At 40.1% G+C, this 19,542-nt stretch overlaps 1 protein-coding gene across 1 annotated transcript in view; it reads right to left on the reverse strand.

Moving 5' to 3' along the window:
• MAN1A2 (mannosidase alpha class 1A member 2) overlaps nucleotides 1-19,542 on the reverse strand; it is a 288,295-nt gene that overhangs the window by 131,515 nt on the left and 137,238 nt on the right. The window contains exon 6 of the mRNA XM_004380347.2: nucleotides 1,566-1,660. Within this exon, the coding sequence (XP_004380404.1) occupies nucleotides 1,566-1,660 (95 nt within the window). The remainder of the gene's footprint in view (nucleotides 1-1,565; nucleotides 1,661-19,542) is intronic.

The following is a 19,542-nucleotide window of genomic DNA, read 5'->3' on the forward strand; positions in this document are numbered from 1 at the left end:
TCTGTGAAGCATCTCATAACATGGATGAAACTGGAGAACACTATGCTGAGTGAAATAAGTCAATCACAAAAGGACAAATATTGTATGAGACCTCTACTATAAAAACTCACACACAAAAAGAAATAATCTTTGTTGGTTATAAGGGATGGGAGGGGTGGGAGGGGGAAATACTAAATAGACAATAGATAATTGGTAACTTTGGTGAAGGTTAAGACAGTACACAATACTGGGGAAGCCAGCACAACTTGTACAAGGAAAGGTCATGGAAGTTCCATAGACACTTCCAAACCCCCGGAGGAACTGAAGTGCTGGGCAGAGGGCTGTGGGGACCATGGTCTTGGGGAACATCTAGCTCAATACATAACACAGTTTATAAAGACAATGTTCTACATTCTACCTTGGTGAGTAGCATCTGGGGTCTTAAAAGCCTCTGGAGCAGCCATTTAAGATACTCCACTGGTCTCACCCCTTCGGGAGCAACGGAGAATGAACAGAACAAGATACAAGGAAAAGATCAGTCCAGAGGACTAACGGACCACAACCACCATGGCCTCCACCAGACTGAGTCCAGTATAACTAGATGGTGCCTGACTACCATCACTGACTGCTCTGACAGGGATCACAACAGAGGGTCCCAGACAGAGCTGGAGGAAAATGTAGAACAAAATTCTAACTCACAAAAAAGACTAGACTTACTGGCCTGACAAAGACTGGAGGAACCCTGAGAGTATGGCCCCTGGACACCCTTTTAGCTCAGTGGTGAAGTCACTCTTGAGGTCCACCGTTCAGCCAAAGATTAGACAGCCCCATAAAACAAAATGAGACTAATGGGGCACAACAGTCCAGGGACAAGGACTAGAAGGCAGGAGGGGACAGGAAAGCCGGCAATAGGGAACCCAAGGTTGAGAAGGGACAGTGTTGACATGTCATGGGGTTGTTAACCACTGTCATAAAACAATATGTGTACTGTTTAATGAGAAACAATTTGTTCTGTAAACCTTCATCTAAAGTACAATTAAAAAAAATAAAGAAAAAAAATAGTGTAGGTAGTATAATAAGCACTCTATAGTCAACATCATGAATTGTGTCTGCCTTTATCACTAATAAATGATTTTCAGTAATGGAAAATCTCAATTTTTAGGCATGTTGTTTTCCATTTTGACACAGAAAGATCAGCAGGTGGTGTTAAACAAAAAAAAAAAAAAAAAGAGAGAGAGAGGAAAAGTACTTTGAACCCATTATAGCACTAAATGGAAATGAATAAGCAAATAAGAGAGACATTTTATAACCATACAGGTAAGCAAGTAAAATCTAGACTTAGAGAAACAAGTGATAGAAATTGGAATGAAGCTAAGAAAGGTAAACTCTTACAAAGTAAGGACACATTTTTAAAAAATCAGAAAATATTTTAAAGAAACATGCTTCTGCATATATGCGGAAAAAATAATTGAAGTCTTAGAAAGTGTCTGTGGGGGGAATTATTAGAAATTCTAAGGATAAAAAGGTGAAAAATCGGTTAATCTAATTCTTCCAGAACAGGAATACGCACACAAAATGCAGTTTACCTTTTCAGATTCACCATTGCCCAGGGAATCCCAGTAGGTGTGTTAAAGGCAGGAAGAAGTTTCTCAGCCAATTGCACTGCTTTGATCTTGAATATCTAGGTAAAAACATAAATACTCATAATTATAGCCATCAGTATGCATTTGCTGATCTCTATGGATGCACATCACAATGCACTCAGTAAAAAAAAAAAGGACATCATCTCTATGGCACCACAGAACATACAGCAATCAGAATGTTTGTAAACTGGATACTCTGTACCCAAGATACAAAGGCCTGAAACTACAATTTATTGAAAGTGAAGAACACGGTTTGGTGTTGATACTACCTTTATTTTCACCTGGCAGGAAACCTAAGAGAAAACATTAGGCTACCAAATTTTCAGCCAAGGGATACAAGCTAGTTCAATGTTAAGACAAAAGAAAGAGATGTAACCCAACTCAAACTGAGAGTCTATCCCCTCTCAAACTGATTACATTTTCTTTATGAACTATGTTATGCCAGTTGACCTAGACATCCTCCAAGACCATGGTTCCTAGCCCTCACTCCCTGTAATCGGTGTCTCAAGGTGTTTGCATGTGTGTAGGAAGCTTCTATGATTCTGCCTTGGTCAAGCTGTGCTGGCTTCTCCTACATTTTGTGTTGTCTTTCCCTTCACCAAAGTTAACACTTATCTACTATCTAGTTAGTGATTTCTCTCCTCCCCAAATGGCCCTGGATTACTGTAACCATGTTTATGTTTAAACATTTTCCACAAAGATTTAACAAGCATTACAAAAAGGAAAGAAAACTTAACTGTTCACATTCCAAGTTTACCTTAAGACTTACAAATGCTTTGCACCTCTCTGCCTCACTTGCTTTTTCAGTACTGCAAACAATAAATCACCTAAATATCAGTGGCCTCTAAACTCTTTTAAATCATGTACTATTATCAAGATGCATATAGGAAAATTTTTAATATTTTCTTAGCATTTTCCCATAGATAGGTTTGTGCACCCCACTTTGAAGAACACTGATTTAGAGACTCCAAACTGAGACTGGGTCATAATGCTTGGTTAGAAAAAGTAGCATATTCACCTACATGCCTCAAGTCTATCCCATCTCAAACTAATTACAAAGTGATTGGTTATTTAAGGTCCTATCTTTTCATTAAAGCCAAATGTTATTTATAAAATATTATTAAGGCCTTTAAATAACAATAAGTAGTTGAACAGACCAAAGTTTTGAGTTGTGAAAATACTAAACAATGTATAACAACATTATTGTGGGTAGAAAATATTAGAGAAGAATATGTGCAAGTAGACAAAAAAGAATGATGTAAGATGTTCTACAAGGTTCCTTAAATACAGTAAGAACCACTTAGCAGAACTTTTAATTAGATATACTTACATATCCACAATTTACCATTTCCTTTAATACCTACTTTAATACAAAAATCTCAAAAAAAAAAACAATAATTTAAGGTCAATATTTGAATATTATTCATCCCATTAATACAGAAAAGCAAATGTAAATTCATTTCTCTTGGTATTAATATTTATATGTTAACAAAGTCAAGTTACATTATACGGTAAACAGTATCACGTCTGTTTACCGTGAGAACAAAGGAACCAAGTTTTTATCTAAGAACTAGTATTGCTATTGTTGTTAGTTGTCTTCAAGTCCATTCTCAATCACGGCAACTCCATCGGTACAGACTAGAACTGCTCCATAGGGTTTTTAAGGCTGTGGCCTTTGGAAAGCAGATTACCAGGCCTATCTTCTGAGGCGTCTCTTAGTGGGTTCCAACTGCCAACATTTCAGCTAGTAGTTGAGTGCTTTGTTATGTATTTGTTAATCATATATTTTTTAAACATCTTTTCTAAGTATGAAACTAATATTAAAAATGACAAAATGATTTATAAATATAAACTTTTTCTGAATAGAAAACAGTCTCATTTCACTCACAAAAGTAATCAATAATGTATTGTCTAATTTTCAACTAACTACCCTGTGTAATTGATAACAGTTAACATACACAACAACCAATTCTAATGGACACTCCAAAGAGAAAACACCTAGTAAGGACACTGAGAAAATCTTCTTATATAGTATAATTATCTTAATTTATTCACAAATATATAAACTCTTTAATGATGAATATATTACAGAATTAAATTCTCTATCTTCAGAATCATATTTTGGTAGACAACAGCAAAAACTCCAACATATTTTAGTATACAATATCAATAGCTAATTTAAAATAAATTAGTTTTTCGTATGCCATGCAGACAGATAAGACAAAATCCAAAAGGTATCAAAGAGTACAAAGTAAAAAAAAAGTCACTTTTTCAGTCTTGTCCCTCAACCATCTACAATGCAACTAGCTATCAGTTTCTTGAATATCTAGTAAATAATGCGTGCTAGATCAGTTTCATGGTTCCTAATCTCATTTCCTGGCCTCCTACACACAGTTTGTCTATCTCTCCCTCACGCAGACTATCATACACTCTCTGAACATGGTTCTTTCACTTAATTCTATCTTGGAGATCTTTCCAAATCAGCACACAAAGGGCTACCTCATTCTCTTAAGTGGCTGCAGGATTACTCCTTAAATGAATATGCCATAATTTATGTAATCAGTTCCCTACTGATGGACATTTAAAATTGTTTCCAAACTATGTTGTTATTGTTAGCTGCCACCTAGTTGGCTTCCAACTCAGGTGACCCCATGCACAATGGAATGAAATGCTGCCTAGTCCTGCACCATCCCCATTATCAGTTGAAGATCAGACTGTTGTGATCTATGGGGTTTTCACTGACTGATTTTTGAGAGTGGTTCACCAGGCCTTTCTTCCTAGTCCATCTTAACCTGGAAGCTTCACTGAAACCTGTTCACCATCATAGCAATACACAAGCCTCCACTGACAGACAGTGATAGCTATACATGAAGTGCATTGACCGGCAATCAAACCTGGGTTATACACCTATATAAAAAAATAAATTCCAGAACGAGTAATTGTTGGATCAATGGGTATATTTATTTGTAATTTTGATAGCTACTACCAATCTGTCGATAGCTACTACCAATCTGTCCCCCATAGATGTTTTACTAATTTATACTCCTACCAGCAATTTATGAGTCGCTATCTGCCCGCATCTTTAACACAGAAGTTATCAAACTTTTGACTACTGTCAAACTGACAGGTGAAAAAGAATATCCTATTGTCATTTTCAGGAGAGCCGGTGGAGCAGTGGTTAAAGGCTGCAAACCAAAAGGTTGGCAGTTCAAACTCGCCAACCACTCCGTGGAAGACAGAAGTGGCAGTCTGCTTCTGTAAAGATTTACAGCCTTAGAAACGCTATGGGACAGTCCTACTCTGTCCTATAGGGCCTCTGTGCGTTGGAATCGACTCAACGGTAATGTTTTTGTTTTTTTTTTTTTAAACTGCCATTTTTATTTTCATTTCTTTTTATTATGAAGGTGGCAGACATTCAATGCCCATTCAAATGCCCTTTCAGCATACCATCATGTTCTGCAGAGGATGGAAAACTATACTTAACATTTTCAAGAATTCACTCTAGCTAGGGTTCCGGATATGGCCTACATACTGTCAACTACACACAACCATGTGAGATCTGAAAAACAGAAGTGAGCAATATGAGGCAGCAGTCACATGATGGAAGGCTGCTCTTCCTGTAAACACAGTGCTGAAGGTATCTGATTCTTCTGTGGTACCTCTAGTAGTTGTTCCAGTGATTGGTCCCTAGCTTCATAGGTACCATAAGGGCAATGAAGGCAATGGAGTTTGTGCTCAGTTAGCTCAATGGTAAGCTTGGGCATTTCCCTTGCTTGCATGGTTCCTAGCTGTGTAACAAAAATACCCAATGTCCTGCCCTTCCCAGAGAGTCTGTTAGCTACTCTGTAGCCTCTAACAAATCACTAGCTAAAATCAATTCTGTTTTCTGGAATTAGGACTCTTGACTGATAAAATGATGAATGTGAGTCAACTAATAACATATACAAGTGCCTAAATAGTATTTAAATGAAGACTTGTAAAACATTTCACTTACATAAAGAAAAAACTTTATTTGTTAAATATCAGCTATGCAAAATCTTCCAATTATTTTTGTCAGAATATTATAGGCAATGGAAGCAGGCTAAAACGGGTCCTAGGTTTGGAAGAATTAGCATTTAAATAATGGTCCTAGGTTTAGAAGAACTAAAAGAAACTGGTTTAACAGATACAATGTAGCAAGATTATGAAGAGTTTTAACATAAAGGCAACAAAACATAAGACAATAGGTAATACAGAACGACTGCAGATTCTCGAGGAGGGGAGTGACATTAGAATGCACGTGTTTTTAATTGTTTTCTTTATCAGATTACTTAAACGTTCAACCTAGCAATCAAAGTAAGAATGTTAAATATAAGTCAGTTTAGAACCCTCAAATCGTTCCCTGTCTCATTCAGAGTAAAAGTCAAAGTCCTTAAAAAGGCTATAAATCTCTGTATGAGGCGAATCCACATCACTTCTATGATCTCATCCCCTACTTCTCTCTACCTTATGCATGCTATTTCAGTAACGCTAGCCTCTTTTGTTGTTTTCTGAGAATGCCCAGTTATGCTTTTGCCCCACTGGCTTTTCATTTGCTGTTCCCTTTGACTATATCCTCTTCCTCATGGCTCACTCTCTTATCTCCTTCAGGTCTTAACATAAAAGTTACCATCTCAGGCACTCCCTGGACATCCTGTTTGAAATTACAAAGTCCTTATTCCCTTTCCCTGCTTCAATCTTCTCCTTAGCACTTATTACTAACAGTGTACGTATGCATTGTATATGTGGTTATACAAACACACTCTCTCAATTTCTATCTTATTTACTGTCTGTTTCCCGCATAGTAGAATGGGAGCTATAGGTGGACTGGAATGTTTTTGTTTTATTCACTGTTATATTGTCAGTGCTTAGAAGAGTGCCTAGCATATAGAAGGTGCTCAACAACTGTTGAATGAAGCAATTTAATAAGCCAAAGGGTACAGAGTTTTATCATGAGCAAGTAAATTCTCTCCTCCATCTTCTACATCAACCTCATCTACCTGAGATACCTGATGTTAACATTCAACAATACTATGTTCTACAAAAATGTTTGGATGATGATGAAAATCATAATGGCAAACATATTTTAACTCATTTAATCCTCATAACTCAACGAAATAAGTAATACCATTAGTCACATTTTACAGAATAGGAAACAGATACAAAATTAATAATTAACTTTTCCCAAGGTCATATATGTAGTAAGTGGTAAGCCTTGGTTTAAACCCAGCCAGTCCAGTTCCACAGTCCACGTACTTGACTGTTTCACTATTTTGTTGTTGTTAGGTGCCAAAGAGTTGGTTCCCACTCATAGTGACCCTATGTACAACAGAACGAAACACTGCCTGATCCCACACCACCCTCACAATCACTGCTGTCTTTGAGCCCATTGTTGCAGCCACTGTGCCATCCAGCTCGTTGAGGGTCTTCCTCTTTTTCGCTGACCCTCTACTTAACCAAGCATGATGTCCTTCTCCAGGGACTGGTCCCTTCTGATAATACGTCCAAAGTACGTGAGGTGAAGTCTCTCCAATCTCCCTTCTAAAGACCACTCTGGCTGCTCTTCGTCCAAGACGCATTTGTTCATTCTTCTGGGAGTCTATGGCATATTTAATATTCTTTGCCAACACCACAATCGAAAGCTATCAATTCTTCCTCAGTCTTCCTTACTCATTGTCCAGCTTTGGCATGCGTATGAGGCGACTGAAAATATCATGGCTTGGGTCAGGTGCACCTTAGTGCTCAAGGTGATATCTTCGCTATTTAACACTTTAAAGAGGTCTTTTGCAGCTGATTTGCCCAACGCAAACCATCGTTTGATATCCTGACTGCTGCTTTCATGGGTGTTGATTGTGGATCCAAGTAAAATGAAATCCATGACAACTTCAATACATATAACCCTACAGGGGGTAGTGGTAGTTCAGTGGTAGAATTCTTACCTTCCTTGTGGGAGACCAGGGTTCAATTCCCAGCCAGTACACCTCATGCACAGCCACCACCCATCTGTCAGTGGAGGCTTGGGTGTTGCTATAATGCTCAGCAGGTTTTCACGAAGCTTCCAGACTAAGACAAGCTAGGAAGAAAAGCCTGGCCATCTACTTGTGAAAATCAGCCAATGAAAACTTCACAGATACACAAATGATCATGTGGATGGTGCAGGACCAGGTAGCGTTCCATCCTGTTGTGCACAAGCTCGGCATGAGTCAGGGGCCAACTTGTCGACAATTAACACCACCATATAATCCTGTTTTGTCTTAATTTTTATAGTCAATAATATTCAATATAGTCAATAATCCTCAAAATACTTTATTAGTTTATGTGCATACTTCTTTATCCTATATCTTACATTCTCCCTCCTGAATGATATTTGGCTAACATGGCAGTTATTTTATCTTCTGGCTGCTAAGAACTCTACTATTAGATGCCATTCTTTTGTAAGTAATTGGTCCTTTCACTTTCACAGTTTTTAGTATTTCCTACTTATTCTTGAAATCTTTTTCAAGTATTGACTGAAATCTTTTAAAGTGTTGATTCTGTATCATTTATTCCATTAACCTCATCTGGGCCTCTGTGATGGTTAAGATTGTGTGTCAACTTGGCTGGCCCATGATTTTCAGTGTTTATATGTGATCAACCTCATGATGGGATCTGCTATGAGTAGCCAATCAGATGAAAGGGAGTTTCCTTGGGCCTGTGTTCTGCATCTGAATATAAATGGATGTTCTGACTTTTGTCTGCTCTGGATCCTGCAGCTACCTGCTGTTCGTCTGACCTCCAGTACCTGGGACTTGATCTAGCAGCTTATCTGTCAATCTTGGAATCTGTTGATCTTCATAGCCTGTGAACAAGAGCCCTGCTCTCCAACCTGCCTATCCTGAATTCGCCAGCCCCTAAAGCTACATGAATCAGGAGAAGCCTCTACTGTGATCCACAGACTTGGGACGTTCCAGCCACTACAATCACGTGAGCCAGTTCCTTGATTATATATTTATACGTTTTACTGGTTGTGCTTCTCTAGAGAACACAGCCTAAGACTTTTGATATCAAGAGCGGTCCTAGACAAACAAAATTGTAAGGATGAGTTTTCTAAATTGTTTCTGAAGTCTGGTTGGTCTTAAAGATGCTGATGACTCTGCTTCCAGCAGTAAAGAGGGCAGTGCAGTCCATGGTGTGAGATGGTGATACAAATATGCAAAATATCACCACCAATACATCAGGTATTAGTGAAAGGCGAGGCTCTGGGCGAATACATGTGTGATATCTTTCTACAATTTAGTCAGAATGAGAAGTATAAGGAAGCTGGTCCTACTTTTGCTAGACAAACTGGTGAATGAAAGAGATGTGTTCAGGTCTTCAGAGTCAAAGCTCAACTACTACATAAACAACCTCAAAGATTCCACTTGTGCTTTGAAAGAAAGCATTATTTCCTGTAGTAACAGAGCTGATATTGCCAAAAACCAAACCCAGAGTCTTACTGTAAAAGTGGCTGAATTACAATGCCAGCTCAACTGCCTACCTTAAGAGGTGTCTGAAGTTAAAGTAAGGGCATTGATTGGGAAGAAATAGGGTCCTGAAACTTGGGATTGGGACATATTGACAGATAATCAAGAAGCTGGGGACACTGAGCCCCTAAATTCTGTTGAATCACTCCTGCCAGCAGAACCACTCCCATATGAAGAGATTACTTCATGTTTGTCTGCTAAGCCACCCTGCCCAGAAAAACCATTAGCCCGTCTAATGAGATTAACCCTAGCCCAGCTGCCTCTAAAGAACCTTTGCCTGAGGCAGATGCTTTACAAGACAATGCTGAGTTTTCTCAAAACAATTCCACACTGATTCTGGCTTCTAGACCTATAACTAGACTCAAGTCCCAGCTAGCCGCAAAAGGTGAAGTACAAAGTGTGAACCAGGAGGAGGTACGCTACACTCCAAAAGAACTACTTGACTTTTCTAATATGTACAAACAGAAATCTGGGGAATATGTGTGGGAATAGCTATTCAGGGTGTGGAATAATGGTGCAAGGAACATAAACATCGATCAGTCTGACTGTAATGCTATGGGTCCACTGAGCACAGATTCTTCATTCAATTTTCCAGCTTGAGAAGTTAGGAAAGGATCTACTAGTTTATTTCACTGGGTTGCTAAAGCATGGATTACACAGTGGCCTACACTAAATCAAGCTGAAGTACCAGACCTGCCTTGGAGTACTACAGAAGAAGGTATTCAAAGGCTTAGGGAAACTGGCATGCTAGAGTGGATTTATCAAGTTAGATCCACAGACCCACACATGGAATGCCAAGGGGACACACCTTTTACCATAACTGTGAGGAACAAATTTGTGAAGGGAGCTCCAGCAACCTTGAAGACTGCTGTGATTGCTATTTTATGTAAATCAGATTTCACAGTGGGAACTGCCCTGAATTAAGACTCCTAACTACCATGGGACTGATTGGACCTCATGGTGGTAGGGGCCAAGTGGCAGCACTCAACTGACAAAGACGAGGTGGGCATGGTTACAGTAACAGCAGAGTCAAAGCAGTAATCAGAATAGTCTGACTCATATGGACTCATGGCGCTGGCTAGTCCTGGTGTCCCTAGGAGTGAAAAAGATGGGAAATCTATTTATCTGATCTGTACAAACGGGGAATTAAGGTGAACAGTAGTCTAACTCGAATCACCAGAATACAGAGTCACGGTCCCTCAATCGATTCCCAGACATGAGCGAGTTTAATGACCCACAACCCCTTGAATCCTTGAATGAGGGGGAGCCTGGGTCTCCTTGAGGAAGGACTCCAATACATTGCCAAAAATTTATACTATTAATCGCTCTCTCAGCCTTCCCCAAAGGGATGTATGGCATTTTACAAAGCGTGAGTGTTCACTGGGGAAAAGGAAATAATCAAACTTTTTTGGAACTACTGGATACTGGCTCTGAACTGACATTAATTCAGAAGACCCAAAATGTCACTGTGGCACATCAGTCAGAGTGGGGGCATATGGAGGTCAGGTTATTAATGGAGTCTTGCCTCATGTTCATTTCACAGTAGATCCAGTGGGTCCTCAAACCCATCCTGTAGTGATTTCCCCAGTTCCAGAATGCATAATTAGAATAGATATTCTCAGCAACTGGCAGAACCCCCACACTGGATCCCTTGCAAATACAGTAAGGGCTATTATGGTAGGAAAAGCCAAGTGGAAGCCATCAGAACTTTCCCTACCTAGGAAAATAGTAAACCAAAAGCAATACTGTATTCCTGGAGGAATTGCAGAGATTACTGTCACCATCAAGTACTTGAAGAATACAGGGATGGTGATTCCCACCACATCCCCATTCAACTCGCCTATTTGGCCTGTGTAAAAACCAGATGGATCTTGGAGAATCGACAGTAGATTAACCAGGTGGTGACTTCAGTTGCAGCTACTGTTCCACATATAGTTTCACTGCTTGAGCAAATTAATACAACTCCTGGTACCTGGTATGCAGCTACTGATCTGACTAATGCCTTTTTCTCCATACTTGTTTTGAAGGACCATCAGAAGCAGTTTGCCTTCAGCTGGCCAGGCCAGTAATACACCTTCACTTGCCTACATCAGGGCTACGTCAACTCTCCAATCCTATGTCATAATTTAGTCCACAGGGACCCTGATTGCCTTTTCCTTCCACAAGACGTCACACTGGTCCATTACATTGGTGACATTATGCTGACTAGACCTAGTGAGGAAGAAGTGTCAATGACTCTGAATTTATTGGTAAAACATTTGCAAGCTAGAGGGTGGGAAATGAATCCCACAAAAATTCAAGCACCTTCCACCTTAGTGAAATTTCTAGGAGTCTAGTGGTGTGGGCATGTCGAGATATTCCTTCTAAAGTGAAGGATTAAGCTATTGCATATGGCTGCTCCCACAATCAAAAAAGAGACACAACGCCTAGTGGCAATTCTGGAGGCAACATATTCCTCATTTGGGTATAGTACTCCGGCCTATTTATTAAGTGACTCAAAAAGCTGCTAGTTTTGAATGGGGCCCAGAAAAACAGAAAGCTCTGCAGCAGGTTCAGGCTGCTCTGCAAACCTCTCTGCCACTTGGGCCATATGATCCAGCAGATCTCATGGTGTTTAAAGTGTCAGTGGCAGATACAGACGCTGTTTCGAGTCTTTGGCAGGTCCCTATTGGTGAATCACGGTGCAGACCCTGAAGATTTTGGAGCAGAGCCCTGCCATTCTCTGCAGATAACTACTCTCCTTTTGAGAAACAGCTTTTGGCTTATTACTGGGTCTTACTAGAGACTGAACACTTAACCATGGAACACCAAGTCACCATGCGGTCTGAGCTGCCCATCATGAACTGGGTGTTGTCTGACCCAGAGAGTCATAAAATTGGACGTGCACAGCAGCATTCCATCATTAAATGGAAGAGGTATATACGAGATTAGGTCCAACCAGGACCTGAAGGCACAAGTTGCATGAGGAAGTGGCCCAAACGCCCATGGTCTCCACTCCTGTCACATTACCTTCCATCTCCCGGTCCGCACCTATAGCCTCATGGGAAGTTTCTTATGATCAGCTGACTGAAGAAGAGAAAACTTGTGCCTGGTTTACACATGGTTCTGCACAACATGCAGGCGCCACTCGAAAGTGGACAGTGGCAGTACTACAGCCCCTTTCTGGGACCTCCCTGAAGGGCAGTGATGAAGGGGAATCCTCTCAATGGGCAGAACTTCAAGCAGTGCACCTGGCTGTTCACTTTGCTTGGAAAGAGAAATGGTAAGATGTGCAACTGTATACGGACTCATGGGCTGCGGCCAACAGTCTGGCTGCACAGTCAGGGACTTGGAAGGTACATGATTGGAAAATCAGACACAAAGATTTATGGGGAAGAGGTATGTGGATAGAACTCTCTGAATGGGCCATAGAAGTGAAGATATTTGTCTTTCATGTGAATGCTCACCAAAGGGTGACCTCAACAGAGGAGGATTTTAACAATCAAGAAGACAGGATGACATATTCTGTGGAAACCAGTCATCCTCCTTCCCAGCTACTTCTGTCATTGATCAATGGGCTCATGAACAAAGTGGTCATGGTGGCAGGGATAGAGGTTATGCATGCGCCCAGCAACATGGACTTACAGTCACCAAGGCTGACTTGGCTACAGCCACTGCTGAGTGCCCAGCCTGCCAGCAGCAGAGACCAACATTGCGTCCCCAATATAGCACCATCCCTCAAGGTGATCAGCCAGGAAGCTGGTGGACCACTTCCACCATGGAAACGGCAGCGTTCTGTCCTTACTGGAATAGACACTTAGTCTGGATATGGATTTGCCTTCCCTGCACGCAATGCTTCTGCCAAAACTACCATCCGTGGACTTACAGAATGCCCTATCCACTGTCATGGTATCCCACACAGCACTGCCTCGGATCAAGAGACTCACTTCATAGCAAATGAAGTGAGGCAGAAGGCCCATGCTCATGGAATTCACTGTCTTCCCATGTTCCTCATCATCCTGAAGCAGCTGGCTTGACAGAACAATGGAATGGCCTCCTCAAGACACAATTATGGCACCAGCTAGGTGACAATACCCTGCAGGGCTGGGCAATGTTCTCTAGGAGGCTGTATATGCTCTAAATCAGCATCCAATATATGGTGCTGTTTCTTCCATAACCAGGATTCATGGGCCCAGAAATCAAGGGGTGGAAATGGAAGTGACACCACTCACTACCACCCCTAGTGACCCACTTGCAAGATTTTTGCTTCCCATCCCCGCGAACTTATGCTCTGCAGGTCTAGAGGTCTTAGTTCTAAAGGAAGGAATGCTCCCACCTGGAGACACTTCACTGATTCCATTGAACTGGAAGCTAAAAATGCCACCTGGCCACTTTGGGCTCCTTATGCCTCTGTATCAACAGGTAAAAAAGGGAGTTACCACACTGGCTAGTGTGATTGATCCTGATTACCAAGAGGAAATAGGATTGATATTACATAACAAAGGCAAAGAAGAGTATGTAATGCAGGAGATTCTTTAGGGCGTCTCTTAGTACTACCATGCCCCGTGATTAAAGTCAATGGAAAATTACAGCAACCCAATTTCGACATGCCTACTAATTGCTCAGACCCTCCAGGACTGAAGGTTTGGGTCACCCCCCCAGGTAAAGAACCACAGACAGCTGAGGTGCTTGCTGAGGGCAAAGGGAATACGGAATGGGTGGTAGAAGGTATTTCTAAATACCAGTTATGTTCACATGACCAGTTGCAGAAATGAAGACTGCAACTGCATGAGTATTTCTGCTTTGTATGTATGCATCAAGTATTTCTGTTTTCTTCACTTATAAAATATAAGATGTGTCTTAGTCATCTAGTGCTGCTATAACAGAGATACCACAGCGGATGGCTTTAACAAAGAGAAGTTTATTCTCTCACAGTCCAGTAGACTACAAGTCCAAATTCAGGGCATCAGCTCCAGGGGAATACTTTCTCACTGGCTCTGGAGGAAGGTCGGTGTCATCAATCTTCCCTTGGTCTGGGAGCTTCTCTGTGCAGGAACCTCAGGTTCAAAGGATGCGCTTTTCGCCGGCACTACTTTCTTGGTGGTATGAGGTTCCCATCTGTCTCTGCTCACTTCTCTCTCTTGTATCTCAGAAGAGATTGGCTTAAGACACTATCCAACCTTGTATACTTCATCAGTATAACTGCCGCTAATCCATCGTATTAGATCAGATTGACTGAATTTATAACACATACGGAAATCACATCAGATTACTAAATGGTACACAATTATACAATACCGGGAATCATGACCCAGGCAAGCTGACAGATATTTTGGGGGAACACAATTCAATCCATGACAAGATGTAAACAGGGCTAGTGCGCTTTCAGTTGTATGCATGTTAATTGCATCATGTTAGATCCAAGTATGACTTTGTAATTGTCTTTATTCAGAGGTTATGTATGGTTTGGGGAGATGTGTACAGGTGCCAGTTTGACAAGGGCTGGACTGTGATGGTTAAGATTGTGTGTCAACTTGGCTGGGCCATGATTTTCAGTGTGTATATGTGATCACCCCCATGATGGTATCTGCTGTTAGTAGCCAATCAGTTGAAAGGAAGTTTCCTTGGGTGTGTGTCCTGCATCCGAATATACATAGATGTTCTGGCTTTTGCCTGCTCTGGATCCTGCAGCTACCTCCTGTTCGTCTGACCTCCGGTTCCTAGGACTTGAGCTAGCAGCTTATCTTCAGGTCTTGGGATTCATCGATCTTCACAAACTGTGAGCAAGGGCCCTGCTCTCTGACCTGATGATCTTGGGTTCGCCAGTCCCTGTGGCTATGTGAATCAGGAGAAGCCTCTATCCTGATCCATGGACTTGGGACATTTCAGCCTCTACAATCAGGTGAGCCAGTTCCTTGACACAAATCTCTCTCTACATATATATTTATAGGTTTCACTGGTTTTGCTTCCCTAAAGAACTCAGCCTAAGACAGCCTCCTAACAAACATTCTTTGAAGCCTCTCAATCTATCTTTTTTCTGATTTTATCTCTCTGACTATGCTGCATTCTCAATGAATTTTTCTGTACTGCCTTTCAAATCATGAATTCTCTCTTTAACTAAGTCTACTTTTATTTCATAAGTCTCTAAATTCTTTTAGCTTTATTAATTTCATAGCGCATCCCATTTTGTCAGAATGTTCTATAAAATTAATATTTTTTAGACTGAAGTCAAGTTCTTTGACTCCCTTTATTGGCATCTGATTTCTTCATTAGCTGTTATTTTTTCAATTGTGGTAAAATTATACATAACATTTGCTAATTCAACAATTTTTATATGTACAATTCAGTGACACTAATTATGTTCATCACGTTATGCAACCATCACCATGATCCTTTTCCAAATCATTTCACCATCATTAGCAGAAACTCAGTGCCCCCAAGCAATGACTCCCTTTTGTCTGCTCCCTGATACTCTGGTAACCACTAATTAACTTTGGATTCTATACATCTGCCTACTGCATACAGTGAAATGCAATATTTGCCCTTTTGTGACTGACTTACTTCACTCGGGATAATGTTTTCAAGGTTCATTCATGTTGTAGCATCTTCATTAGTTTTCATAGTTTGCAAGCTCATTTTTAGTGGGAGGTATGTTTATAAATGTTTTTTTCTCTCTCTTTCTATGTTAATCCAGTTTTTCAGTAATCTTTACTTGGCCCTAAGTAACACTTGCCTAGCTATAGGTCTTTTGATAGCCTTTAAGGATGTCCCCTGTCTATGGTGATAATGAGAATGATGCAGATCCAGTCACTAAATCAACAGGTAGCTTAATGTCCAAGGATGTAGCAATTCATACTTCAGGAAGAATATTAGAGTGTCCCTTTCCCCCACACACTTGCTAAAGCTGGTTATCAAGTTATCTAATTTCTTGAGTTAAGTTCATCTTATTGCACGATTCACATTTTTCCGCGTATTATTAAGATTGAACTTCTCTGTAGGTTTATCAACCATCTACATTTCATTTCTGTGAACTATGTGGTTTTACTTCGTGACTATTTTTCCTTCTTTCTTTTTCTTTTCAATTTACAGGAACTCATTCAGTTTTCCCTGGCCCTAGATATTAAAACAGTCTTTTCTTTTATTACACTTATTTTACCTCATCTAGAATTTATTTTTACATGTGGTTGGGTATAAAAGGTCTATATTTTCTTCAGAGATGTATAATCAATGACAATGACAGCACCAATTACTAAATAAACCATATTTTCCCAACGCTTTATCATATATTACACTTTGAAATAGGATGGGTTCTTTTAAAAATTGTGTCAGTTAATTATAGTCTTTCAGTTCCAAATCTACCACTTTACATACTTTTTTGTAGTGCTGAGGCTGGGACTCTACCAACAACATTTCTGCTTTGTTAGTTGGCTTCTGTTAGGCTCTATCAATAGAAGGCACTACAGGGAAACTGAGATGCTGAAGGAGGGTGATGACCAGGATGTCTTTATCCAACACAACTATAAAATTTAAGTCTATAATTGGCTTTCTTCCTTAAAGCAGCTGAGGTAAGAGCAGAAGGGGAAGGAAGAATTAGAGGGCACCGAGGGAGAAGAGCAACTCTACTCAAGTAAGCAAAGGCTTGCACTTAGTTTTGGTTTTGAGGAGTTGCTTGCTCAGCTTTAACAAACAAACTTCTACTATTTTTAATCTACACAAAACTCTACATCCTAATTGTTGACATCATTTATTTCAGCTTCAAGGACCCATTGAACTCAACAGCCACAGCCATACTGCCTTATGGCTGGGGACCCAGGGATTGCTGCCCCATACTTATAATATTCCTTCCTTCTCCCACCAGAGGTGAGTGAGCAATAACTAAACCACAATCAGGCTGTTTGCTGCAATCCTCTCTCTCACTGTGAAGGCTCCAAACATTCACTAACAGATAGTACAGTAAGGACCACTTTATCCGTCCTATCATCCACTACTTTATTTATTAGGGGATTGCAGGAAGTCCTTTCAAATCCCTTAACACTTCCCGTTTCTCTTCATCATCCCATCACCAAAACTGTAAGAAAGTGTGAAGGATCAAAGGTTTTGTTCTACTTGCAAGCTAACAAATTAGCCTGCCACAGTTTCATAAATGTTAGCAGAAGTCACAAGACTACACACATAACAAGCAGTTACAAACCAAAAATACAGTAAGCCTGGCCTTTATATTTACCCATGAAATTCCCTTTACCAGAGACCTTTATTACTTCACACAGTTTTGAGTTAGTATCTAGTGTACACTCATTTCAACCTGAAGGACTCTCACTAGCATTTCTTACAAGGCAGGTCTAGTGGTAACAAACTTCCACAACTTCTGTGTATCTGGGAATGTCTTTTTACCTTCATTTTTGAAAGAGAATTTTGCCAGATCAGAATTCTTGGTTGACAGTTTTGGTTTTTTTTCTTTTCTTTCAGTACTTTAAATGTCATCCCAATGCCTTCTAGCTTCCATGGTTTCAAAGGTGAAATCCAAATCAGCAGTTATTCTTATTGAGGATCCCTCATATGTGACAATTTGCTTCTGTCTTGCTGCTTACATGATTCATCTTTTGTTTTCAAAAGTTTTATTATAATGTGTCTCAGTGTAGATATCTTTGGGTTTATCCTACTTGGAGTTTGTTGAGCTTCTTAAATGTGTAAATTCCTGTCTTTTGTCAAATTTGGGAAGTTCCAGCCAATATTTCTTCAAATATTATTTCTGCTCCTCTCTCTCTCTTCTCCTTTTGGGATTCCCATAATGTATATGTTGGTCCACTTAATGATATCCCACAGGTCCCTGAGGCTCTGTTATTTTTTCCTTATCATTTTTTTTTTCTTTCTGTTCCTCTGACAAGATCATTTCAACTGTCCTATCTTCAAGTTCACTGATATTTTTCTTCAGTCAGCTCCAGTCTGCTGTTGAACCCCTCCATTAAATTTTTCACTTCAGTTAATGTACTTTTCGGTTCCAGAATATGTTTGGTTTCTTTTTATAATTTCATTCTCTTTATTGATAATAATTATAAAAAAGAAACCAACAGAAATTCTGAAGCTGGAAAGTACAATAATTAAATGAAAAACTCAATGGAGGGTGGTGCAAATGGTTTGTGCTCAAGTACTAACTGAAAGGTTGGCAGTTCGAACTCACCCAGCAGTACTGCAAAAGGCCTGGTAGTTTGCTTCCATAAAGATGACAGCCAAGAAAACTCTATGGAGCTCAGTTCTAATCTGTAATACATGGGTGGCCATGAGTCAACTCAACAACAATAGATTTTATCTCTTTATTGATATTCTTATTTTGTTTATACATTTTCTTGATTTCCTTCTTTGTCCATAACCTCCTTTAACTCTCTGAGTATATTTAAGACAGTTATTTTAAAGTCTTTATTGAGTAATTCCAATGTCTGAGCATCTTCAGGGAGAGTTTCTGTCACTTTATTTTACTCCTTTGAATGGGTCATCCTTCCGTTTCTCTGTATGCTTTGTGATTTTTCTTTTTTTTTTCAGTAAATAGAACACTTGAGTAATATAATGTAACTCTGGAAGCGGGATTATCACCCTTCTTCAGGGTTTGCTGGGAGGTTTTTTCTTTTATCTTACCTCATTTTTTCCTCCCATTTTTTATTGTTGAAGGCCATAGCAGTCCATCGGTTTAGTGGCTCTTCCAAACTATTTTTACGAAGACTGGATACCTTGACATATCCATTCACTGAAGCCACTGTTCCTTTAGTTTGTGTTCAGCTAGTGTTCTCATTCAGATTTCCTTGAATGCCAGGAGTTAAAAAGGAAAAAAAAACCAGCGAAAGAAAAACAACAAGAAGAAAGGGAAAAAAAAAAAAAAAAACTTGCAGTCTTTCAGACTGGCTGCATGCTGGGGCACTCCTTCAACACTTAGCCAGGCTTATACCGAGTCTAGAGATCAGCCTGAGGTGAAACTTTAAGATTTCCACATGTCTTTTCTAAGTATGTGTTTTGCCCTAGGCATGCATGTGGCTCTCCCAATTATACACAAGTGCCTCTGAATGTCCCAATTTCCCAAAGAAACTCTTTTGGCTATTTGTCTCAATCACCCTCTTTAGCTGCAGGCAGTCATAGGTTCACCTTATACTGTCCTAGGCTCATCTGACCTTCTTCCACTCTGATCAACCTCTGAGATGGAAAAGCAGATGGGCAGCATCTTAGTCATCTAGTGCTGCCCTAACAGAAACACCACAAGTGGATGGCTTTAACAAAGAGAAATTTATTTCTTCACAGTAAAGTAGGCTAAAAGTCCAAATTCAGGGCGTCAGCTCCAGGGGAAGTCTTTCTCTCTCTGTTGGCCTTCCTCAGCAATCTTCCCCTGGACTAGGAGCCTCTCCACGCAGGGACCCCAGGTCCAAAGGACATGCTCT

This window comes from Trichechus manatus, unplaced genomic scaffold (assembly GCF_000243295.1).
Source record: "Trichechus manatus latirostris isolate Lorelei unplaced genomic scaffold, TriManLat1.0 scaffold00073, whole genome shotgun sequence".
Taxonomy (NCBI): domain Eukaryota; kingdom Metazoa; phylum Chordata; class Mammalia; order Sirenia; family Trichechidae; genus Trichechus; species Trichechus manatus.